Source organism: Gopherus evgoodei, chromosome 11, assembly GCF_007399415.2.
Source record: "Gopherus evgoodei ecotype Sinaloan lineage chromosome 11, rGopEvg1_v1.p, whole genome shotgun sequence".
NCBI classification, from domain to species: Eukaryota; Metazoa; Chordata; order Testudines; family Testudinidae; genus Gopherus; species Gopherus evgoodei.
Genome location: NC_044332.1, coordinates 52,255,454 through 52,274,511, shown reverse-complemented (window position 1 = coordinate 52,274,511; position 19,058 = coordinate 52,255,454). Strand labels below are relative to the sequence as shown.

Below are 19,058 nucleotides of genomic sequence, written 5' to 3'. Positions count from 1 at the left end.
TAGAGTACTTTTTCATACAGCATTTTCCTCTCAAAACACAGAATCTCTGAGTAATAGTGTACAAAATCCCTCCATAACATTTACAGGTCTGTCCCATCTTAGGCGCATTTAACATGTGCCATTTCAGCTTTTTGTGGTCAGCAAAAACAAGAAAAAAACCAAAATAAGGAGAAAAATAATTTAAATACTGTTTCTGTAGTGCGGGCGATTCCGCCCACCGTTACACTCAATGCAATTTTGACTGTGATTTTTGCGGAACGTAACCCTAGCATAAAATGAGACAGACCTGTACAAACTCTTAGCCCATGTCCTCCATTTTTGTACAAAAAATATACATTCTTTGGCTTGCAACAAAGAGATCCCAAATGCTATAGATTTTTAATGTAACAGTTTTAAAAAAATATATTTAAAGTAAAAAGAGTGACTAAGGCAGTATTTGTCTTTAGTCTGATCTACACAGATTTTGTACCTCTTTAACTCTATAGGTATAGAACGGGGTAGGCAACCTATGGCACACGTGCCAAAGGCTGATTTTCAGTGACAATCAAACTGCCTGGGTCCTGACCACGGGTCCAGGGGGCTCTGCATTTTTATTTATTTTTAAATGAAGCTTCTTAAACATTTAAAAAACCTTATCTACTTTACATATAATAGTTATATAATAGACTTATAGAAAGTCTTCTAAAAACATTAAAATATATTACTGACATGTGAAACCTTACATTAGAGTGAATAAATGAAGACTTGGCACATCCCTTCTGAATGGTTGCCAGTATAAAAACTACTATATAGTAAAGCAGTACAATTCTCTAGTATGCTTGAAGATAAGTTACGTAGCTAGAAAGACTTTACACTAGTTTATTTCTAATTTAACTGCCTCATGCTATGGGGTTATACTGCTTTATAGAATCATAGAATATCTAGTTCAACCCCCCTGATCAAAGCAGGATCAATCCCCAGACTGATTTTTGCCCCAGATCCCTAACTGGCCCTCTCAAGGATTGAACTCACAAACTCTGGGGTTAGCAGGCCAATGTTCAAACCACTGAGCTATCCCTCACGTTTTTAAGCCAACAAGTACAAAAACTGTACTCTAAAGCAAGGAAATGAGATATTAAGGACAACACTATTCGAGAAATATAATCACAATATGGTTATTTTATGAGCACTTCTACTTTTCAATATAGGTGTACCATAAACAAAAAACTACCTTAAATTTTTACTTATCAGTCACTAATTTTCATAAGTCTTACCCTGGTCTAACTTCCTTGATAAACATTTCAAATCCTACACCTTTTGATTAACAAACATTTTTTATTGTAATACAATTGATAATAGATTTTGAGACACTGTCATATAAAAGAAAAATAATTTGCTCTTCTCAGCACTTGCATGCATAGTTCCAGCTGCTCTTTGAGTATAAGGTTTGTATTTACCAAGGCTCAGCTCCCTGACCAGCAATCCACATCCTGTGAACAGATTTAATGAATATCTGAGTAAGAAAAAAAAAATCAACACCTAAACAGATAATTTACCCCCATGACTTTTTTCCTTCCCTTCTTCCCCCATCTCAAAAAATTCAGTGATGCCAGGCAAAAATTCATGAGAAATACACCGCAAAAGAATAAAAAAATTGTGTAAATAGATGTGCTACAATATTTCTGCAGCAAAATTTAATCTAATAATAAGAATAAAATGGCAGACAAGTTATTTAGGGTGGAGGTGAATAAATGCCATAAATGTAGCAAGCAGCGTAAGTGATAAATTTGATCTTCGCCATATTTTATTAAATTGTGTTGAGAACAAATCTTGTAACCAAACCTTAGATTTAAATTTTTGAAAAGGGCTTAACCAATACAAAACAAAACAAATGGGGAGAAGGGTGGATTCAAGATAGCCCTGCAGAATATGCAACCCAAGCACCACAGCATTAAAGCTAGCGCTTGGGATTCAAGTGAAACTGACAACAAACAGAAAAGCTAACTTTCAGTCCAACCTGAGCATTGTGCAAAAGAGACAAATAGCAAAACACTGATTAGATTTTTTAAACATTCTTTTAGTAATCAAAAGCATTATTAATAAAAGGAAAACTAAATTTATTTTGCCAGTAATCCCTTTAATTTCAAGACAACTACAGAATCTGAAATCAAGGGATTGTGATGCCTTTTGAGAAGGAAAAAGACTAAGAATGAATTTTGTTGTTGCTGTTTATGAGTAGACAGAAATGCCCACGGGCAGAACACTTCCTATCACACAAGGAAGGAGCACTCCCATCCATTGAAAAACATGAGGCTGCAAAACTTTTTCTGAAGGAGGGAGGGAGATGGGAGGAGAAAAATACTTTTCCCCTCAGGATTAGAAAACAAGCTATGCCTTGCTAAAACAGATTTAAATGAGATTGTATTTCCTATTGGGATAGTTTTTCCAAGATCTGATTGAGAAATACAAAAAAGAGATACATTCCATTAGAATAATTTATAGTTACATTTTTTATTTTTAATGGAAAAATAAAGACAAACCTTTTAAAAGTAATATTTACTTGAAACACGTTTCTTCATGTAAATTATGCTAGGCAATAAAAGTATTTTACACAAATTCTAATGTGTTTTAAAACCATTATTACCTGTCAAAAATTCTAAACTAATCTGCTACCTTTAAACATTTCCTCAAATCTCTCTCAATGTAAAACCAAATATTAGACATGATCAACTGTGTACAGCGTACTATCACCCCCAAATTGTGTGTTTGGTTTTGTTTTTCACTATAGAGTTAACCTAATTGTTACAATACCAATGTATTTGCTTTTTTAAAATATAAACACAGGAAAGTGAATTTTACAAGGTTAGCAAAATATATATATTTAAAATCTAACTGATTTTATATAGCCATATACCCATGATCAGCGCTCAATTCCTGACACACAGACTAACCTGCAACTTTCCACACTTTGGATAGTTGCTGGGCATGGTGCAGAAATACGGAACAGTCCCACTGCCAACATTTTAGTTCATTTGCAGTTTTTTGGATATTCAGCATGAAACATTTTATGATATATAAAATACAATTTATTAGAATTCTTTACCTCAAATCCTACCTTGGCAAAAGTCGTATAAGGTATTTCTTCAGTAAGGAGTGATTCACAGGTATGTTACGTAGTGATGGATGACTAGCATTTGTTATGTTAGATGTGTATACTGAATATCCTTAAATACAAAATCCTATCATTTTCTTCTGAATATAGCAGACCAAATATGTCTCTAACAAATATTTTCTTTCAATTGAAAAGTTTCAGTCTCAAAGAGCAGCCTTAAGAAGTGTGACTCATTTACCCATCCTACTGAAAATATTCTGTGTGAATGCTGCAGTTCTAGGCTTTGATCTTAAATGGCCTTTTTAGGAATTCATGTACTGGTAACATTTGTCATATGTATTAGAAAAAGGCAGTAATACACTGAAAAAAGGAAGCTAAACTCTGTGCACAGTCTTCAAAATAAAAATTGAGTGAACACGTTGCTTATTCCATCAATCATAGATAGCAGTTATTTCTATCAGAGCTGTACAGAGTATTTAAAACTAGAAATAAATACCAGTACACGCTAGAGGACAAAATTTAATAATTGATAAAAATGTACAAAAATATTCAAATCAGAAAGGTTTCAGAATGTGTACCACAGTAGTCAATACTTATCACTGAATAGGGAAAGTAGAACTTTTCCTCAAAGCAAAACTGGTTAGAAGCTACCAAAAGGGGTAGGGGGGGAAAAAAAAAGCTGAATTTTTAAAAACAATACTATTTTTTTTGTTTGTTTGTTTTTTAAAGAAAAGGTATAGAATAACATTGATTTTCTACATTAATATTGCAACTGCTATTTAAAATTTGGTGGTACATTCTTCAGCAGGTCCTTAAGGCAACATATTGAAATTAATTTACCATTTGATTTTATGTTAAATTTTCTTATCAAGATAGATGCTGAAATAATGCCCTCAGCCATTTTAATATATATGTCAGGTTTTACTTTAATAAAAATGGTGGCTATTTTACAGCAGCACCCTCTAGTGCCACTGTAATGAAAGGCCTAGCAGATTTCCATCATAAACACCTATTTGTAAGGGTTTAAAACTTTACCATAAAAATTCACTCCAAGATGAAACTTGACATAGAAAGTCTCAGCCAGGAAGTCACATTTTTTGTTTAATACAAATTATCAAAACCATAAGTTTGGCCAGTAATGTCGTGCACAAAAAAAGCAATTTCTGTTTCTGGTGCTTCTCGGTACTACAATAAATCAAGAAATGGATTCATTATTCCCTCTCCATTTCCCTCCTCCTGCCAGAAAAATAAAAAACAAACACAGACATTTAAACCACAAGAAACTACATTTTGAATCTTTCCAAAAAGGAAATTTAGCTGGTCTCCATTGGCCTGTAAAAGCAGGTTTAGCACCTTTCCAGAAAGAACTGTTTAAGACATGGATTGCTAGAAAGGTGTTAATACTTTCCCTGGCCAGACTAGGCAGGACCCAGAGTCAGAAGTGAAACAACTTCCATTCATCAAAGGGCTCTAGGGTGTACAGAATATATATGCTTCCTAGCAAGTCAAGAACAGAACTTCAACTTTAACTCGAATTTCCCCCGTTTTTTCTAGATTTGATGCCAGGCCCCATAATGATATTACTTGAATGCATTTTTTTATGCAGTATCATCATTAAAACCCACTGTTTTTCAGCAATGGAACTCAGAATATCAGAACTCATGTCCTGAATTAGACATCAGTTTATTTTATTAAATCCTACTGTAAATGTATTTGGTATAAATAATGTTCTTATTGATCTTCATCCAGTTGTTCCAAGAGGGTTCTTCTCTGTTTTTCTAATTCCCCTTCACTCAGTTCACTCCCAGATGTATCCCAATTACCCTGCAAAGAAATGTAATGATTATGACAAGAACACACTGTAATTCACTCACAGCAGCTATTGCATGTGTTCCAATACCGCTTTCTGGCCTTCATTAGGAAATACAGTAACTCCTCACTTAACATCTTCCCACTTAACATTGTTTCGAAGTTACATCGCTGTTCCATTAGAGAACATACTCATTTCAAGTTGTGCAGTGCTCCCTTATAACCATAATAGAGGCCCAACTTAAATGTATACCTCAAATTAAGAAACACAGTAAAAGAACTAAAAAAGAACCACCGTGGCTTAACAACCATGTAAAAGAAGCAGAGAGAGATAAAAAGGCATCTTTTAAAAAGTGGAAGTCAAATCCCAGTGAGGTAAATAAAAAAGGAGCATAAACACAGCCAAATTAAATGTAAAAATGTAATAAGAAAAGCCAAAGAGGAGTTTGAAGAACAGCTAGCCAAAAACTCAAAATGTCATAACAAAATGTTTAAGTACATCAGAAGCAGGAAGCCTGCTAAACAACCAGTGGGGCCCCTGGATGATCGAGATACAAAAGGAGCGCTTAAGACGATAAAGCCATTGTGGAGAAACTAAATGAATTCTTTGCTTCAGTCTTCATGGCTAAGGATGTTAGGGAGATTCCCAAACCTGAGCTGGCTTTTGTAGGTGTCAAATCTGAGGAACTATCACAGACTGAAGTGTCACTTGAGGTGGTTTTGGAATTAACTAATAAATTTAACATTAACATGTCACCAGGACCAGATAGCATTCACCCAAGAGTTTGAAAAGAACTCAAATGTGACGTTGTGGAACTATTAACTAGGGTTTGTAACCTGTCCTTTAAATCAGCTTCGGTACTCAGTGACTGGAAGATGGCTAATGTAACGCCAATATTTAAAAAGGGTTCTAGAGGTGATCCCGGAAATTACAGACCGGTAAGTCTAACATCAGTACCAGGCAAATTAGTTGAAACAATAGTAAAGAATAAAATCGTTAGACAAAAAATATAGAAGAACATAAATTGTTGGGCAGCAGGTTTAAAACAAATAAAAGGAAGTTGTGAAGGCTAGGACTGTAACAGCATTTAAGAGAGAACTGGAGGTTAAGTCCATTAATGGCTATTAGCCAGGATGGGTAAGGAATGGTGTCCCTAGCCTCTGTTTGTCAGAGGATGGAGATGGATGGCAGGAGAGAGATCACTTAATCATTACCTGTTAGGTTTACTCCCTCTGGGGCACCTGGCATTGGCCACTGGCGGTAGACAGGATACTGGGCTAGATGGACCTTTGGTCTGACCCAGTATGGCCGTTCTTATAACGTCATTTGGCTGACTTTACGAGGGAGCATTGCTCAAGTTCCTCTTCTCTGCCTCCTCTCTCTCCCCCTCCCTTCCTCCCAGCACTTCCCCTGCTGCCAAACAGTTGTTTGGCGGCACTTAGGACTTTCTGGGAGGGAGGGAGCAAGCGGGGAAGCTGCCCCTCCCCCCCGGCAGGCAGGGCCACCTGGAATGCAAGGGCTTTAGGGGCTCCAGGGCCCTGGGCTAAGGGGGTCCTGGCCTGCAGCTCTGAAGCCCCTTTCAGAATGCAGCCCTGTGAGCACAGGCTGAAGGACTCAAGAGGAGCAGGGGCAGCCGTGCAGCCAGAGGCTGGAGAGAAGCAGCGCTCTTAGCCCAGGGCCCTAGAGCCCTGTATTCTGGGTGGCCCTGCCTGCTGGGAGGACAGCTCCCAGAATTGCAGCCCTGGGGGTGGTACTGCACTGCGCAGAGCCACCTGCACACCCCCTGCACCAAACAGGAACTGCCCCAGGTAAGTGCTGTGCACCTCCTGCTTGCCCCAGCCCCGAGCCTCCTACTGCACTTCCACCCTGAGCGCCCTCCCATACCCTAACTCCCTTCCAGACCCTGCACCCCCAGCCCTTAGCCCCAGGGGTAAGCCACAGGCACCTCCCCGCCACAATACAGTACTGTACAGTATATAATGTCTTTTGTCTGCCCTCCAAAAATTTCCTTGGAACCTAACCCCCGCATTTACATTAAATCTTCTGGGAAAATTGGATTCGTTTAACACTGTTTCACTTTTTAGGAACATAACTACAACATTAAGTGAGGAGTTGCTGTATAGCGAAAAACTCAAGGGAATACATTCCATATTTAAAGGAAATGACAAGTGAAGCAATATAACATGAAAACATTTCTTGAATTCTAATCCTACATCCCTCAGTGCAATATACTTGTGTGCAACTGTTCTCAGAATATAAGCATCCCAAGGAGGGTCTAACATTAGATTTCTTGTCACAAATTTTTCATCACTGCTACCAATATTGGTAGCTACAGTGAAAGCATTGGAGTAGACAATGTTCTAGGTGACAACTTGTGTTTTAACCACCATGTTGTCTAACCCTGCTCTGAGCAGGTCTTCACAACATAGTGTTGAATGCTAAACCTAGGCCACAGTTTTCTCCAAAAAATGCAGATCCAGCAACACTAAAACATCTTCTAAATTGATGTCTGTTTCAATTTTTTTTTACTGAAAACAGTTTCCAAACAAATAGAAATATTTTTATTTTGACATGTTTGAAACACGTTCTGATTTTTTAGTTCAAAGCAATTTCTCATTTAAAAATTGCCTTTAATTTTATTAAATAAAATGACCCTTTAAAATTGTCAAAATAAAAATAAAAAATTTCAATTTTAAGATACGCTTTATTTCACCCCCCCAAAATGATTTCCCCCCCAATTTTTTGATTTGTCAAAAACTGAAGGAAAAAAAAGTTATTTCCCAGAAATCTTCCCCCCAAAACACAAACAAACCAACCAACCACACACCTCCACAATCAGTTATTCACACAGCTCTACTGCGAACACCAGCAGCTGTCTGGAGCCCTATCTACACTAATGCATCCACCATTGGTCTACCAGTAGTAACAAGAGTGGGCAAAAAAGCCTAATGTAGACAGAGCCTGACAGATTAGCTACTCTTGGGTCCATGCTGCCAACATAATATGTCTCCCACCCCACAGACGTATGGTTGGGATTTTCTAAGGAGCCTAAGAGAGTTAGGTGCCAAAATGGATTGTTCTGGGGAGGACACATATCCTAATGAATTACTACATACCCCATAGAGAGAGAGTTCTGAGAGACGTCTGTCTGTGGAAGGACTGAACAACAGGGTACAGTTGCAACCTACAAACCTCATTGACAGCATTACAAGATGCTCTTTCATGGGAGCCAACAGTGCTGACCCTGAGAGAATTTCTCATTCAGTTACCTAACTCCCTTAGTCTCTTTAGAAAATCCAGTCTATATATTCTCCAAAATACAAGTTACTCAGAATGGATGCTATAATAAAATGTGGACTCTGCAAGTGCTCTCAACAATATTCTTTGCCTTCAAAAAGCCCAAGAACCACTTAGCTTCATTAGCACTTTCTTCCACCACTGGTCTAGCTCCAGTGCAGCTCCACCAGTGCTAAATCAACAGTGAGGAAAAGGGCAGCTACACCCAGAGATGAAAGGTTGCTCCATCAAATCTAGTCTTTATTGTGTTCTAGACCAGGACAGTCAATAGGTGGATGGCGGGCCAAGTCTGGACCACCAAATCCTTTTGAAGGGACCTCAAAATTTTTTTAATTTATTTATCATCATCATCGTAGTTTTTTTTGTTTTTTTTTTTCTTAATTATTTTCTCTGGAGCCTCGACCTTGACTATACCTTGACCAAGAAATTTGGACCATGACAAAAAATAAGTGTTCTACCCCATTCTAGACTAAAGTTCCCATATTGTTTAAATATGAATACAATTGTAGCATCAGCGCCATGTGGACTACGGCCCAAAACCCAAAATGTTCCACTACTTTCCTTAAACAGTGTACGTCACTTTCAGTTTTGGGTGGGTTTTTTTGTTTTTGCACCATAAATAATCATTAAAATACAGCTTTAAAATGAAAATAGGACATCTACAAAAACCACATGCAGAATTACCAAGCTACACAGATCCCAAAACATACACTAATAACAATTTTAGATCTTCTTGGAACATTAGGTCCATCTACAGATAAAAATCACTAAAGAAATGTGATGTTGCACCCCATAAGGCTTTACGGAAATATGCTAATGAAAGTAAATATGACATAACTGGAATATGTTTTATTTAATATATGCCATGTAACATATCTCTGCAAAGGTTATGATCTACTGAATATATTCATCTTATTTGTATGCATGTATCATTTTTGTATTCCAAGTTATGAGTATTGGCTAGGTACTTGTTTAATTTTAAGTAGCCTCTGTGAAGCAGTAGGTCAGCTTCCTAAGAAAAAAGACTATTCTCAGTAAGTGCCCAATCAAAAAACACTTAAGCTAACAATGAACTTGGAGACACCAATCCACATCTGATCTTTCCCGGGAATGAAAACAGGCTCAGAGGTAGTCTCAAGGGGGTTTTTGATCCAACCCGTCACAATAAATCCTTAGCTTATAAATTAGCAAGCTACTCTTTAATTAGTTGTATATTTTTATGTGGATCTGTAAAGCTACTATATTGTATTTAGCCAAAATAAAATAAAAAACCTCACAGACATTAAACAAAATGGAACCAAGAAAAAACTTACAGAATCTTTTCCAGGACGTTTTTTAGGAGGAGATTTATGCTTTGATTCCGATCTTTGTCTAGGTCTATCCTTTTCATTCTCTCTCTCTTTTTCTTTTTTATCCTTTTCTCGTTCAGTATCAGATTCTGGTGAATCCTGTGTAAATAAAATGAACAAACGGGAAAAATTCTTAAAGTTTCGGAATATTTATTTTATTAACATGTTGTATAATGTGCACAGTGAGTGTACCCACATCTCAGTACAACTAAACTCTGCAAAGCTCCATTACTGGGTTACATATAAGCAAACTGGCTTATTTAACATGTTCTTGTTTAGAACTAACCAACCAAATACCATGAACATGGCAGAAGAAAGCCAATACACAGACAAATGCATACACAAATGATTTAAAAAGAAAGACAGGTAGGCTGACTTCAACTTGAAACACAGCAACAACTAAAATGGGTGGAGGAGAACTTACTCTACTCTTCTGCCTTATAATCATACATATGAGGGATTAGGTCACACTAGATGCTAGAGCCCTGCAGAGGGACTGGAATCCCGCGGGTCCCGGAGGACCCACACAACGCTCTACTGATGCTTCCTGACCAATCAGGTATTTATGCAGAAGTCATCTATTCAATATGGCTTTTGAAAAGGGTTGATGGTGTATTTCCTGGAATGGGGAATGGCTGGAAAGCCGCATCTCTATAGCTAGCTGCTGGCAGAGGTCCTACCTGAATATTACTACCACAAAACACCAAAAGTAATTACACTAGGGTGCCTACAGTCTTGGATAGGAACGTTTATCATTTAAATCTAAATAAATAAATACAACTGAAATGTTAAAGCAACATTGCCTTCACACTGACCACTAGCCCTCCTGTGACAGCTAACACATAATGGTCAGACTGTTGTTGAATCACCAGAATTGTATGCCACACTCAACAGTGTCTATCCCATATGAGGGCTTCTTGTGAGAGGGCTACCACTCTCAAAAGAGTACAGCTAAATTTTACAACTTCAGAACATACAAAAACAAACATAAAAGTACCCTGTGTTTATGTGGCAATGTGACCACCATAATTTATCAGTAAACCCACACCACTTCCCTTCCCCATGCCAACAGACACTCACCAGTCCTGAATCTTACAAAGAAAAAGATAACAGAATAAATGACAACATAGGTTATATTGGAGTTCTTACACTGCTCCAATCAGCATTGTATCTGAGCTCCCAAAATAGCTTTGGAACACAAACAGACAGGAGGGAGTGATCCCTGGCATGAGGCAAGAGCAAAAAAGGACTCCCATCTCTGAGTGCTTCGACGGCTGCCAAGATGGCAGTCCTGAGGGCGGCCATGGGGGCAATCACTCTAGCAAGATTTACCCTTATAAGCAACTTTAGACCACATAAGCAAGGCCTTATAATATTCAGAACTGAGCCCTCAGAAATGGTTCTTGAAAGCGTATGTGTGGAGAACAGGAAGTTATTGTTAAGCTACTAGTACTCCTCATCTCTCTGGTTTCATGTAATGATCTAATAAGGCAATAGGGCTGATTACAAGTACCTTCAAAGATTAAGTGAAAAGCAAGAGCATTAAGTGTATTCATTGGCTAGCTCTAGAATAATAAGTAGGGCTGTCAATTAACTGCAGTTAACTCACATGATTAACTCAAAAAAAATTAATCACGATTAATCGCACTGGTAAAGAACAGAATACCAACTGAAATTACTAAATATTTTGGATGTTCTTCCTCATTTTCAAATATATTGATTTCTATTACAACACAGAATACGAAGTGTACAGTCTTGACTTTATATTATTTTTTATTACAAATATTTGCACTGTAAAAATGATAAAAACAAAAGAAACAGTATTTTTGACTTCACCTCATACAAGCGCTGCAGTCCAATATCTTACAAATGTAGCTTTGTTTTGGTAACATGACTGCACACAAAAATAATGTAAAAAACTTTAGAGCCTACAAGTTCACTCAGTCCTACTTCTTGTTCAGCCAATCGCTAAGACAAACAAATTTGTTTATGTTTAAGGAAAATACTGCTGCCAACTTTTTATTTACATCACCCAAAAGTGAGAATAGGCATTTACATGGCACTTTTGTAGCTGGGATTGCAAGGTATTTACATGTCAAATCTGCTAAACATTCGTATGCCCTTTCATGCTTCAGCCACCATTCCAGGGGACATGCTTCCATGGTGATGACGCTCGTTAAAAAAAATGAGTTAATTAAATTTGTGACTGAACTCCTTGGTGGAGAATTTTACGTCTCCGGTTCTTTTACCCGCATTCTGCCATATATTTCACGTTCTAGCAGTCTTGGATGATGACCCAACACACACTGTTTGTTTTAAGAACAATTTCACAGCAGATTTGACAAAATGCAAAGAAGGTACCAATGTAAGATTTCCTAAAATAGCTACAGCACTTAATCCAAGGTTTAAGAATCTGAAGTGCCATCCAAAATCTGAGAAGGACAAGGTGTGGAGCATGCTTTCAGAAGTCTTCAGATGTGGAAACTACAAAACTCTAACAACCAGAAGAGAAAAACAACCGTCTGGTGGTGGTATCTTACTCCGATGATGAAAATGAACATGCATCAGTCTGCTCTGTTTTGGATCGTTATCGAGCAGAACCCATCATCACCATGGACGCATGTCCTCTGGAATGTTGGTTGAAGCATGAAGGGACATATGAATCTTTAGATGCATAAATATCTTGCAACCCCGGCTACAACAGTGCCACACAAACAGTGCCTGTTCTCACTTTCAGGTGACATTGTAAACAAGAAGTAGGCAGCATTATCTCTTGCAAATTGTAACCAACCTTGTTTGTCTGAGTGGTTGGCTGAAGTAGGACTGAGTGCACTTGTAGGCTCTAAAGTTTTACATTGATTGCACTACAGTACTTGTATTAGGTGAATTGAAAAATGCTCTTTTGTTTTTTACAACACAAATATTTGTAATAAAAAATAAACAAAGTGAGCATTGTACATTCTGTGTTGTAACTGAAATCAATTTGAAAATGTAGAAAACATCCAAAAATATTTAAATATATGGTATTCTATTATTGCTTAACAGCACAATTAATCGTGCAATTAATTTTTTAATCGCTTGACTGCCGTAATAAAAAGCTGTACTTACAGACTTGTGTCTCCTCTTTTTGTTTTTCTTCTTGTGTTTTTTTGACTTCTTGTAACTTCTCTCTAAAATACACGGAAAAGTAAGTATCAATAAAACATTAAGACCCAAACATCATCATGACAAGGCTTGTTTTAACAGAAGAGAGGGGAAAATATCTTACCAGATTCTGCACTGGAAGAACGATCAGAAACTGATCTAGATTCTGAGCGTTGCCTCTTCTTCTTTGAATGGCTATCATCATCATCAGACTCTGAGCCCTTTAAACAGAACATTTTGAGTTCAATATTAACCTTGCAAGACAATGTGTTGTAAATGTAGCTTTCATATACTATTCTAAGAAGGGTCTTACCGAACGGGAGCGAGACCGTTTTCTATGATGCTTTTTAGACTTTTTAGAATGTTTCTTGTTCTTTGAATGATGATGTTGACACTCGTGCTGTGGTATAAGATAATCCAAACATTATAATTGTTTTAAAGAATCCAATATAAGTTGACCAATTTCTTAGCACCAGTCCAAAAGAGAGACTCATGTTCACTGACATCAATTTATTAAAACAATATAACATCTGAAATCTTACTGTTTGTAGCCTCTCTTTATATGCAAGATTACATTTTTTAAAAATTAAATTTAAAGAAACTGCCATTAATGCACTGTTAAAGCTGTAAAATCAGGCATTAAAAAAAAGTGTCACTCAGGAAGGAAACACTTAGCATCACACTTTGAAGATAGATGCAAACAGCTTCAGTTTTCCATTATGCATGTTTAGTCTTGCATTTTTAAAATATTACTAATTTTAATGCCCTCCCCCCAAATTTGGCCAAGTATGTACTGCTCATTAACACCTATTTTATGTCAAATTTGAAGTTTCAAAATTCTTGTTTTTAAAATCTCTTAAAAAAAAAACACCACCAAATCAAATTTTAATAAAACAAGATGCAGTTTACTCCTTAAACTACATCAGCCTGATAAGCCATCTGTAGCTTGAGACAGATTGAATTATTATCCCTTCAAAAAATCAAACTTGCTAAAAAACATTCATCTATACACAGTTAAGAAAATTTTAGCCCAAAAGGTAACTATTGTAGAATGAGGTGTATGAAAAGGGAAGTTAGATGAATACAGCTCAATCAATCACAAATTAAAAAAAACAAAACACATGAAAATAGTTTAACCATAATACACTTCACTACTTTCAGACTGAGGCTTTAATATTTGTGTCACAAAATAAGACAGTTCAGTACAGTTCTGGAAAAAATTTCTCTTACAAAAAACTGCTAAAAATTGCTATGAAAAAATAAACTGAAAAATTACCTCTAGTACATGTATAAAGTCTTTAAAGATTCTTTTTCTTTCAGATTCTAGAGTGATGTCTTCAAATGCTGGTTCCTTCACAAACCTCTCTCTGATCTATATTAAAAGGAATAACAACAGAGTGAAATACTACTACAGAAAAACTTGTATGTGTGTCTGTCTAACAATGAAGTAAAACAAACATCATTTCATAAATGGAAAAACACATTTTACTGCTACAAGGTGAATTTACCCCTGACCCCAACAAGTTCATGTATACAATGTGTCCCACACTTCCAAAGATTGAGACTGTCATATTCAGATGTTCCTATGTTTCTTCCATAAGGTTTAGAGTTATTCTTATTTTTTTAATGGCTATCAGTGAAAATCTTTAACAGTTCACTTCTGTTATGCTTAAAATAAGTAGTGCTCTTACCCCACTTAAACTTAAGCTCGCTCACACACACAAATAAATAGAAAAAGTCAGCTAAACACCATTATCGAACAATCAATGCATTTTTCCTACATTTTCTTTCCAATCATTCTAAGTGTGTGAAACATCAGGTCTCCTTTTAGCCTTGTCATTGTAATCAACAATTTGACGAGCTATCATCTGACACACCACTATTATCCTGAAATACTTATCATACAGCAGATTGTGTTATCACTTCATGAACAAGATGTGAAGGAAAACAAACTTCATATAAGACACAGATATATTGATGCTTGTTTTCTTATGATCTACCCAGATGTCACATCCATGTATGTACTAAAAATTATTAGAAGTTGATTAAATAAAGTAACTGAATGCTAAGCACAACTTGGAGTGCATTTGTACAACTAATTCTCAGTTAAAGAGCATTCATTTTTGTATATAAGACCTGTCGAAATCTACTCTGTTGCTTGAGATGCAAGAGGGCAGAATTGTTGGAAATTTTTAGACAATTTTTGTGCTCCTATTAACATACCAGGCCAAGTTCTATCACTGATCGTGTGCATGCAGTTCATATTAGTTTCAAGGGAGCTGTTCCTTTAGCCAACATCTAAGACCAATTACTTTGGTGTTTTGATTCAAAACATATTCTAAAATTGAAGAGCAATGAAACTTTAAATATGACTTAGAGTATATTCTTTGAAGACATTTTCCATGGCATTTATTACAAATTACATTTACAGCCTAGGTGCTACTTGTATATATGTGAGGAATTTTACTAACCATTTAATAATAAAAAAAAAGTGTATATTAAAGTATGTGATGTCTGAGCTGAATGAGTATCTATGAACATATATTGAAATATTGGAGGAAATAATACAAGATGTCACCATTTCATCCAAAGTGTTTCACCCAACTGTACTCACACTTCTCCTAAATTTTAACTTCAAAACTTTGGGCACTGTATAAATCTCTCAAATATTTTCGTGTCTTTCATGACAATATTTACACATTTTTATAAAAGAGCATGAATACTATCCATACAATTATGGTTAAAATAGATGTTGGACTTTACCAGAATGTAACCTATGATGCAGGATAATCAGTTAAATAAAGAGCAAAGTGAACACTTGCTATCAAAACAGATCTACATAAAAGAACTTTCCTGCCAGAAATGTCTTATGACAATGAAAAAGAGCTACATAATGATCTGCAACTTTTTTGTATAAGTAGCACTAACACTATAGGATTTTTAAGTACTTATGGTGAACTGCTTGCCTTTCACACCTGGGAACTATATTTTTAGAATAATCATTTCCTGTTAAAAATAGTACTGAAAAATAAATTAATTACCTCAGTTCAGTGGAAGTTCTTTTAAAAGATGGGAAAAAAACTATTCTCACGTGTGTAAGTTATACTGATAGGAACAACACTGAGCTGGAGCCTATGAGATATGACAGTTTATTCATAAAATACCCGCATGCAAAGCACACCACTAACAAACAATATTTTTGAGAAGGTGAAAAGTGACAATACATACATCTTCCCAGACAGCATCCAATTCAATTGGGGGCGTAGCTTGTTTTAACATGCTCTTGAATGCAGACTCTTTCCGCTTCATTTTGCGAGCCTCTTCTTTCTCCCGTTCACGTTCACGGGCTTCTGCCTTTTCCAGCAACTACAGAAAGTAAGTCGTGAAATCATTCAAGTAACAGTAACATCCACATAAGTAATGAAGAGTGATAATTAGGTAGCATGTAGTTTTGCCTCAAGGTATTTCAACTTTGGTATTTTTTTACCATTTTGTTTGTGCCTATTTACATTATCTGCTCCATTAGTCAACCTTAAATTTTATATTTGTTCTTTTCTCAACATCTCACATGAAGTCCATTTCCAACACAATAGAGAACGATTATTACAACTTGCCAATATTGAATGTAAGTTCATTAGGAAGCATCAGCTTACAACTGCAAAGACATTGTTGAATTCCTACTCTACATTTGTATTTTAGGATGGGTTCATTAGATTCTGAACAAGAGCTCTGCCTCTCCAATCTGAATTCTCAAAACTGGCAATATCAAGAAACACACCCTTAATCAGCAGCATATTTTACACACTATATTTACTGAAGTACTCATAAAATACACCTAAAAATGATGCAAACAAAATATTTCAGTTTCTGAGGGTAAGTCTACTTTACTGCGCTACATGCACTTCTGTAGCATGTCTGGTGAAGACACGCTATGCTGATGGGAGAGTGCTCTCCCGTCAGCACAATTACTCCATCTCAACTGGAGGCAGAAGCTATGCCAGTGGGAGAGTGTCGTCCACCGACATCGCATGGGTTGTGGTTGCTGTAACTTATATCACGTGGCCGGGGGGTGGAGAGGGGCTTTTTCAGACCCCTGAGTGATGTAAGATACATCAACTTAAAAGGTAGTGTAGACAAGCCCTGATAAAACAATTTTTTTAAATCAATTTTCTTAATATGAACATATGAGAATGTTAAAACTTACACTATTGAAAGCCAGTTTGATATTTCCAGCATCTAAAGTGGTAGCTCTTTTAGTTGAACTGATGACCGTAACAAAGTCTTCAAAGGTGGTATTCACTTCAACCAGAAATCCTTTATCCTGCAAGAGATTTACCTCCTTGGCACCAGGTAGGTCAGGAACTCTCACGTTAGCGCTAATGCACAGTGCATTAGCGCAACGTGAAATCCCAACTCCCAGAGTCAAAGAGTTACATTATTAGTTTAATAAATTTGAATGATATATTGGTTCCTCTTATTAAGGAAAGCACATTTTTCCTCACCTTTAAGATGTCTTTTATTATCTTCTTTTCATCATGGTAACGTGCTTTCAAATCTTCAACATAAAACTTGAAAAGATCAAGTGCAGTTGATCCTAACGAAAAAACTAGAGAAGTCAAAAGCTAGCTCTAACCAAAGAGCTGCACTTTTTAAAAAATCAATTAGAAAATAAACATCACACTTCTATTTTGCCCCAAATCTATAGTCTCTGTACCTGTATCACTTTCTACATTGTTGGAAGAGGAAGTAGTCTTACCAGGCTGACCAAGCATGTTAGTAAATCTGATGTCAGAACTTATGGTTGGATACAACTCCATCCAGGAGGACATTGAATGTAACTGCCCATGTTCATGTAATTCATCCAAAAATAACTGCAAAATAGGATGGAATAAAAGTGTCCATTTTCACATATTTGAAAATGTGCTTTTGCATACTTCATGTTATAATGATTGAAAGAAACACTATTAAACTGAAACCTAATCATTTGTTAAACACAATTTCAGGCACAACACCTGCCCTGGCGGTCCCTTATCCCCTCTTCTGACATTCCAATTACATTTTCCAACTTATTAAAATGTGACACTCCTTTCATTGCTATATGGGGAAATTGACTTACCACACTAGGGAATACGTAATTACCAGTATATTTTAGACAGGCCAAGAAAATCTAGTGCCCTTACTTTAAAAAGACTGTATGAAAGTGTCTGGAATATTTGAAAGCTCTTGGATTTTAAAGTTTGAAAAGTTTCACCAACCTGAAAAGATTCTCTATTTTTACGTTGTCGTCGCCTTTCCCTAAGCAAACTCTTCTGTTTTTCTTCTTCCTCTTCTTTTTCCAAAGCCCTGATGTGTTCTTCAAAACAAATCAGTGCATCTTCTTTATCCATATCTAGAAAGGAGAAAAGAAAAGGTTTCTGACTGGGAAATTTCTTACCTGATAATTTTCTGTTGGCAGCTTCTCTCCTCATTCATCACTGAAGTGTAATAATGGGAGGGCATTATCCAGTAGTGACGAAAGATAGACGCTACAGAGAAGAATTGGTCTCATATTGAAGGATCCTAGTCATTAACAAATACAGGACTTCCATAAAGAACACTGGGCTGAGGAGAACAGCACTCGTGCTATTGTCCACATTTCCAAAAACAGCCATAAATCAAGGAAGACTGCATAAGGGATATTTGTCAAATACTTCAATAAATTCACAGAACCATGATCTGTGAATACTGGACAACTGTAGTTGTAACCATGTCAGTCACAGGATATGACACACACAAGGTGGGTGAGGTAATATCTTTTATTGGACCAACTTCTGTTTGTGAGAGAGACAAGCTTCTGAGCCACACAGAAGACCTAAAGAAGAGATCTAGGTGGCTCAAAAGCTTGTCTCTTTCCCCAATAGAAGTTGGTCCAATAAAAGATATTACCTCATCTACTTTGTCTCTCTAATATGGGATCAACTCAGTCTTCATAGGAGGCCAGGGTTTGCTTTGTCATGGACAGTAAATTACCTTCCTACACTTTACATTGTGTCTGCACTAGGAGTTGGAGAATGAGGCATAGACCACACTTTCTGGAAAGACATATAAGACATGATCTCACCCTGGTCTACTTAAAGGCAAGGTATAGGACGTGGCTGCTATACTTGGTATTCATTGTCAACTACAGCTCCAAATCCCAGAGTGGAGAACAGCCTAGCAGGGAAGAGGATGATTTGGTCTCCACTGCCTTTCTATTGAGATTACAAAAAAAGATTATCCATAACATTAGGTGTCCACTTCTCAAAACACTATCTGAACTGAACAGAAATCACCAGGGTCTGATGAAACGCATCCTAGAATACTCAAGGAGCTGACCGAGTAGATATCT

General features: G+C 36.6%; 1 protein-coding gene across 8 annotated transcripts in view; it reads right to left on the bottom strand.

Annotated features, from left to right (window-relative positions):
- Positions 1–2,471: 2,471 nt before the first annotated feature.
- Positions 2,472–19,058, bottom strand: part of PRPF40A (pre-mRNA processing factor 40 homolog A) — a 50,604-nt gene continuing 34,017 nt past the window's right edge. For 4 of the 8 annotated variants that reach the window (XM_030580999.1, XM_030581000.1, XM_030580998.1 and 1 more), the window contains 11 exons: positions 17,947–18,080; positions 17,406–17,562; positions 17,194–17,297; positions 16,896–17,012; positions 15,920–16,057; positions 13,968–14,063; positions 13,005–13,091; positions 12,816–12,912; positions 12,656–12,717; positions 9,512–9,646; positions 2,472–4,915 (listed from right to left, as the gene is read on the bottom strand). In XM_030580999.1, coding sequence (XP_030436859.1) covers positions 4,823–4,915; positions 9,512–9,646; positions 12,656–12,717; positions 12,816–12,912; positions 13,005–13,091; positions 13,968–14,063; positions 15,920–16,057; positions 16,896–17,012; positions 17,194–17,297; positions 17,406–17,562; positions 17,947–18,080 — 1,220 coding nt within the window. In that variant the 3' untranslated portion in view covers positions 2,472–4,822. The remainder of the gene's footprint in view (positions 4,916–9,511; positions 9,647–12,655; positions 12,718–12,815; positions 12,913–13,004; positions 13,092–13,967; positions 14,064–15,919; positions 16,058–16,895; positions 17,013–17,193; positions 17,298–17,405; positions 17,563–17,946; positions 18,081–19,058) is intronic. The other 4 variants (XM_030581001.1, XM_030580997.1, XM_030580995.1 and 1 more) reach the window with 2 other exon arrangements.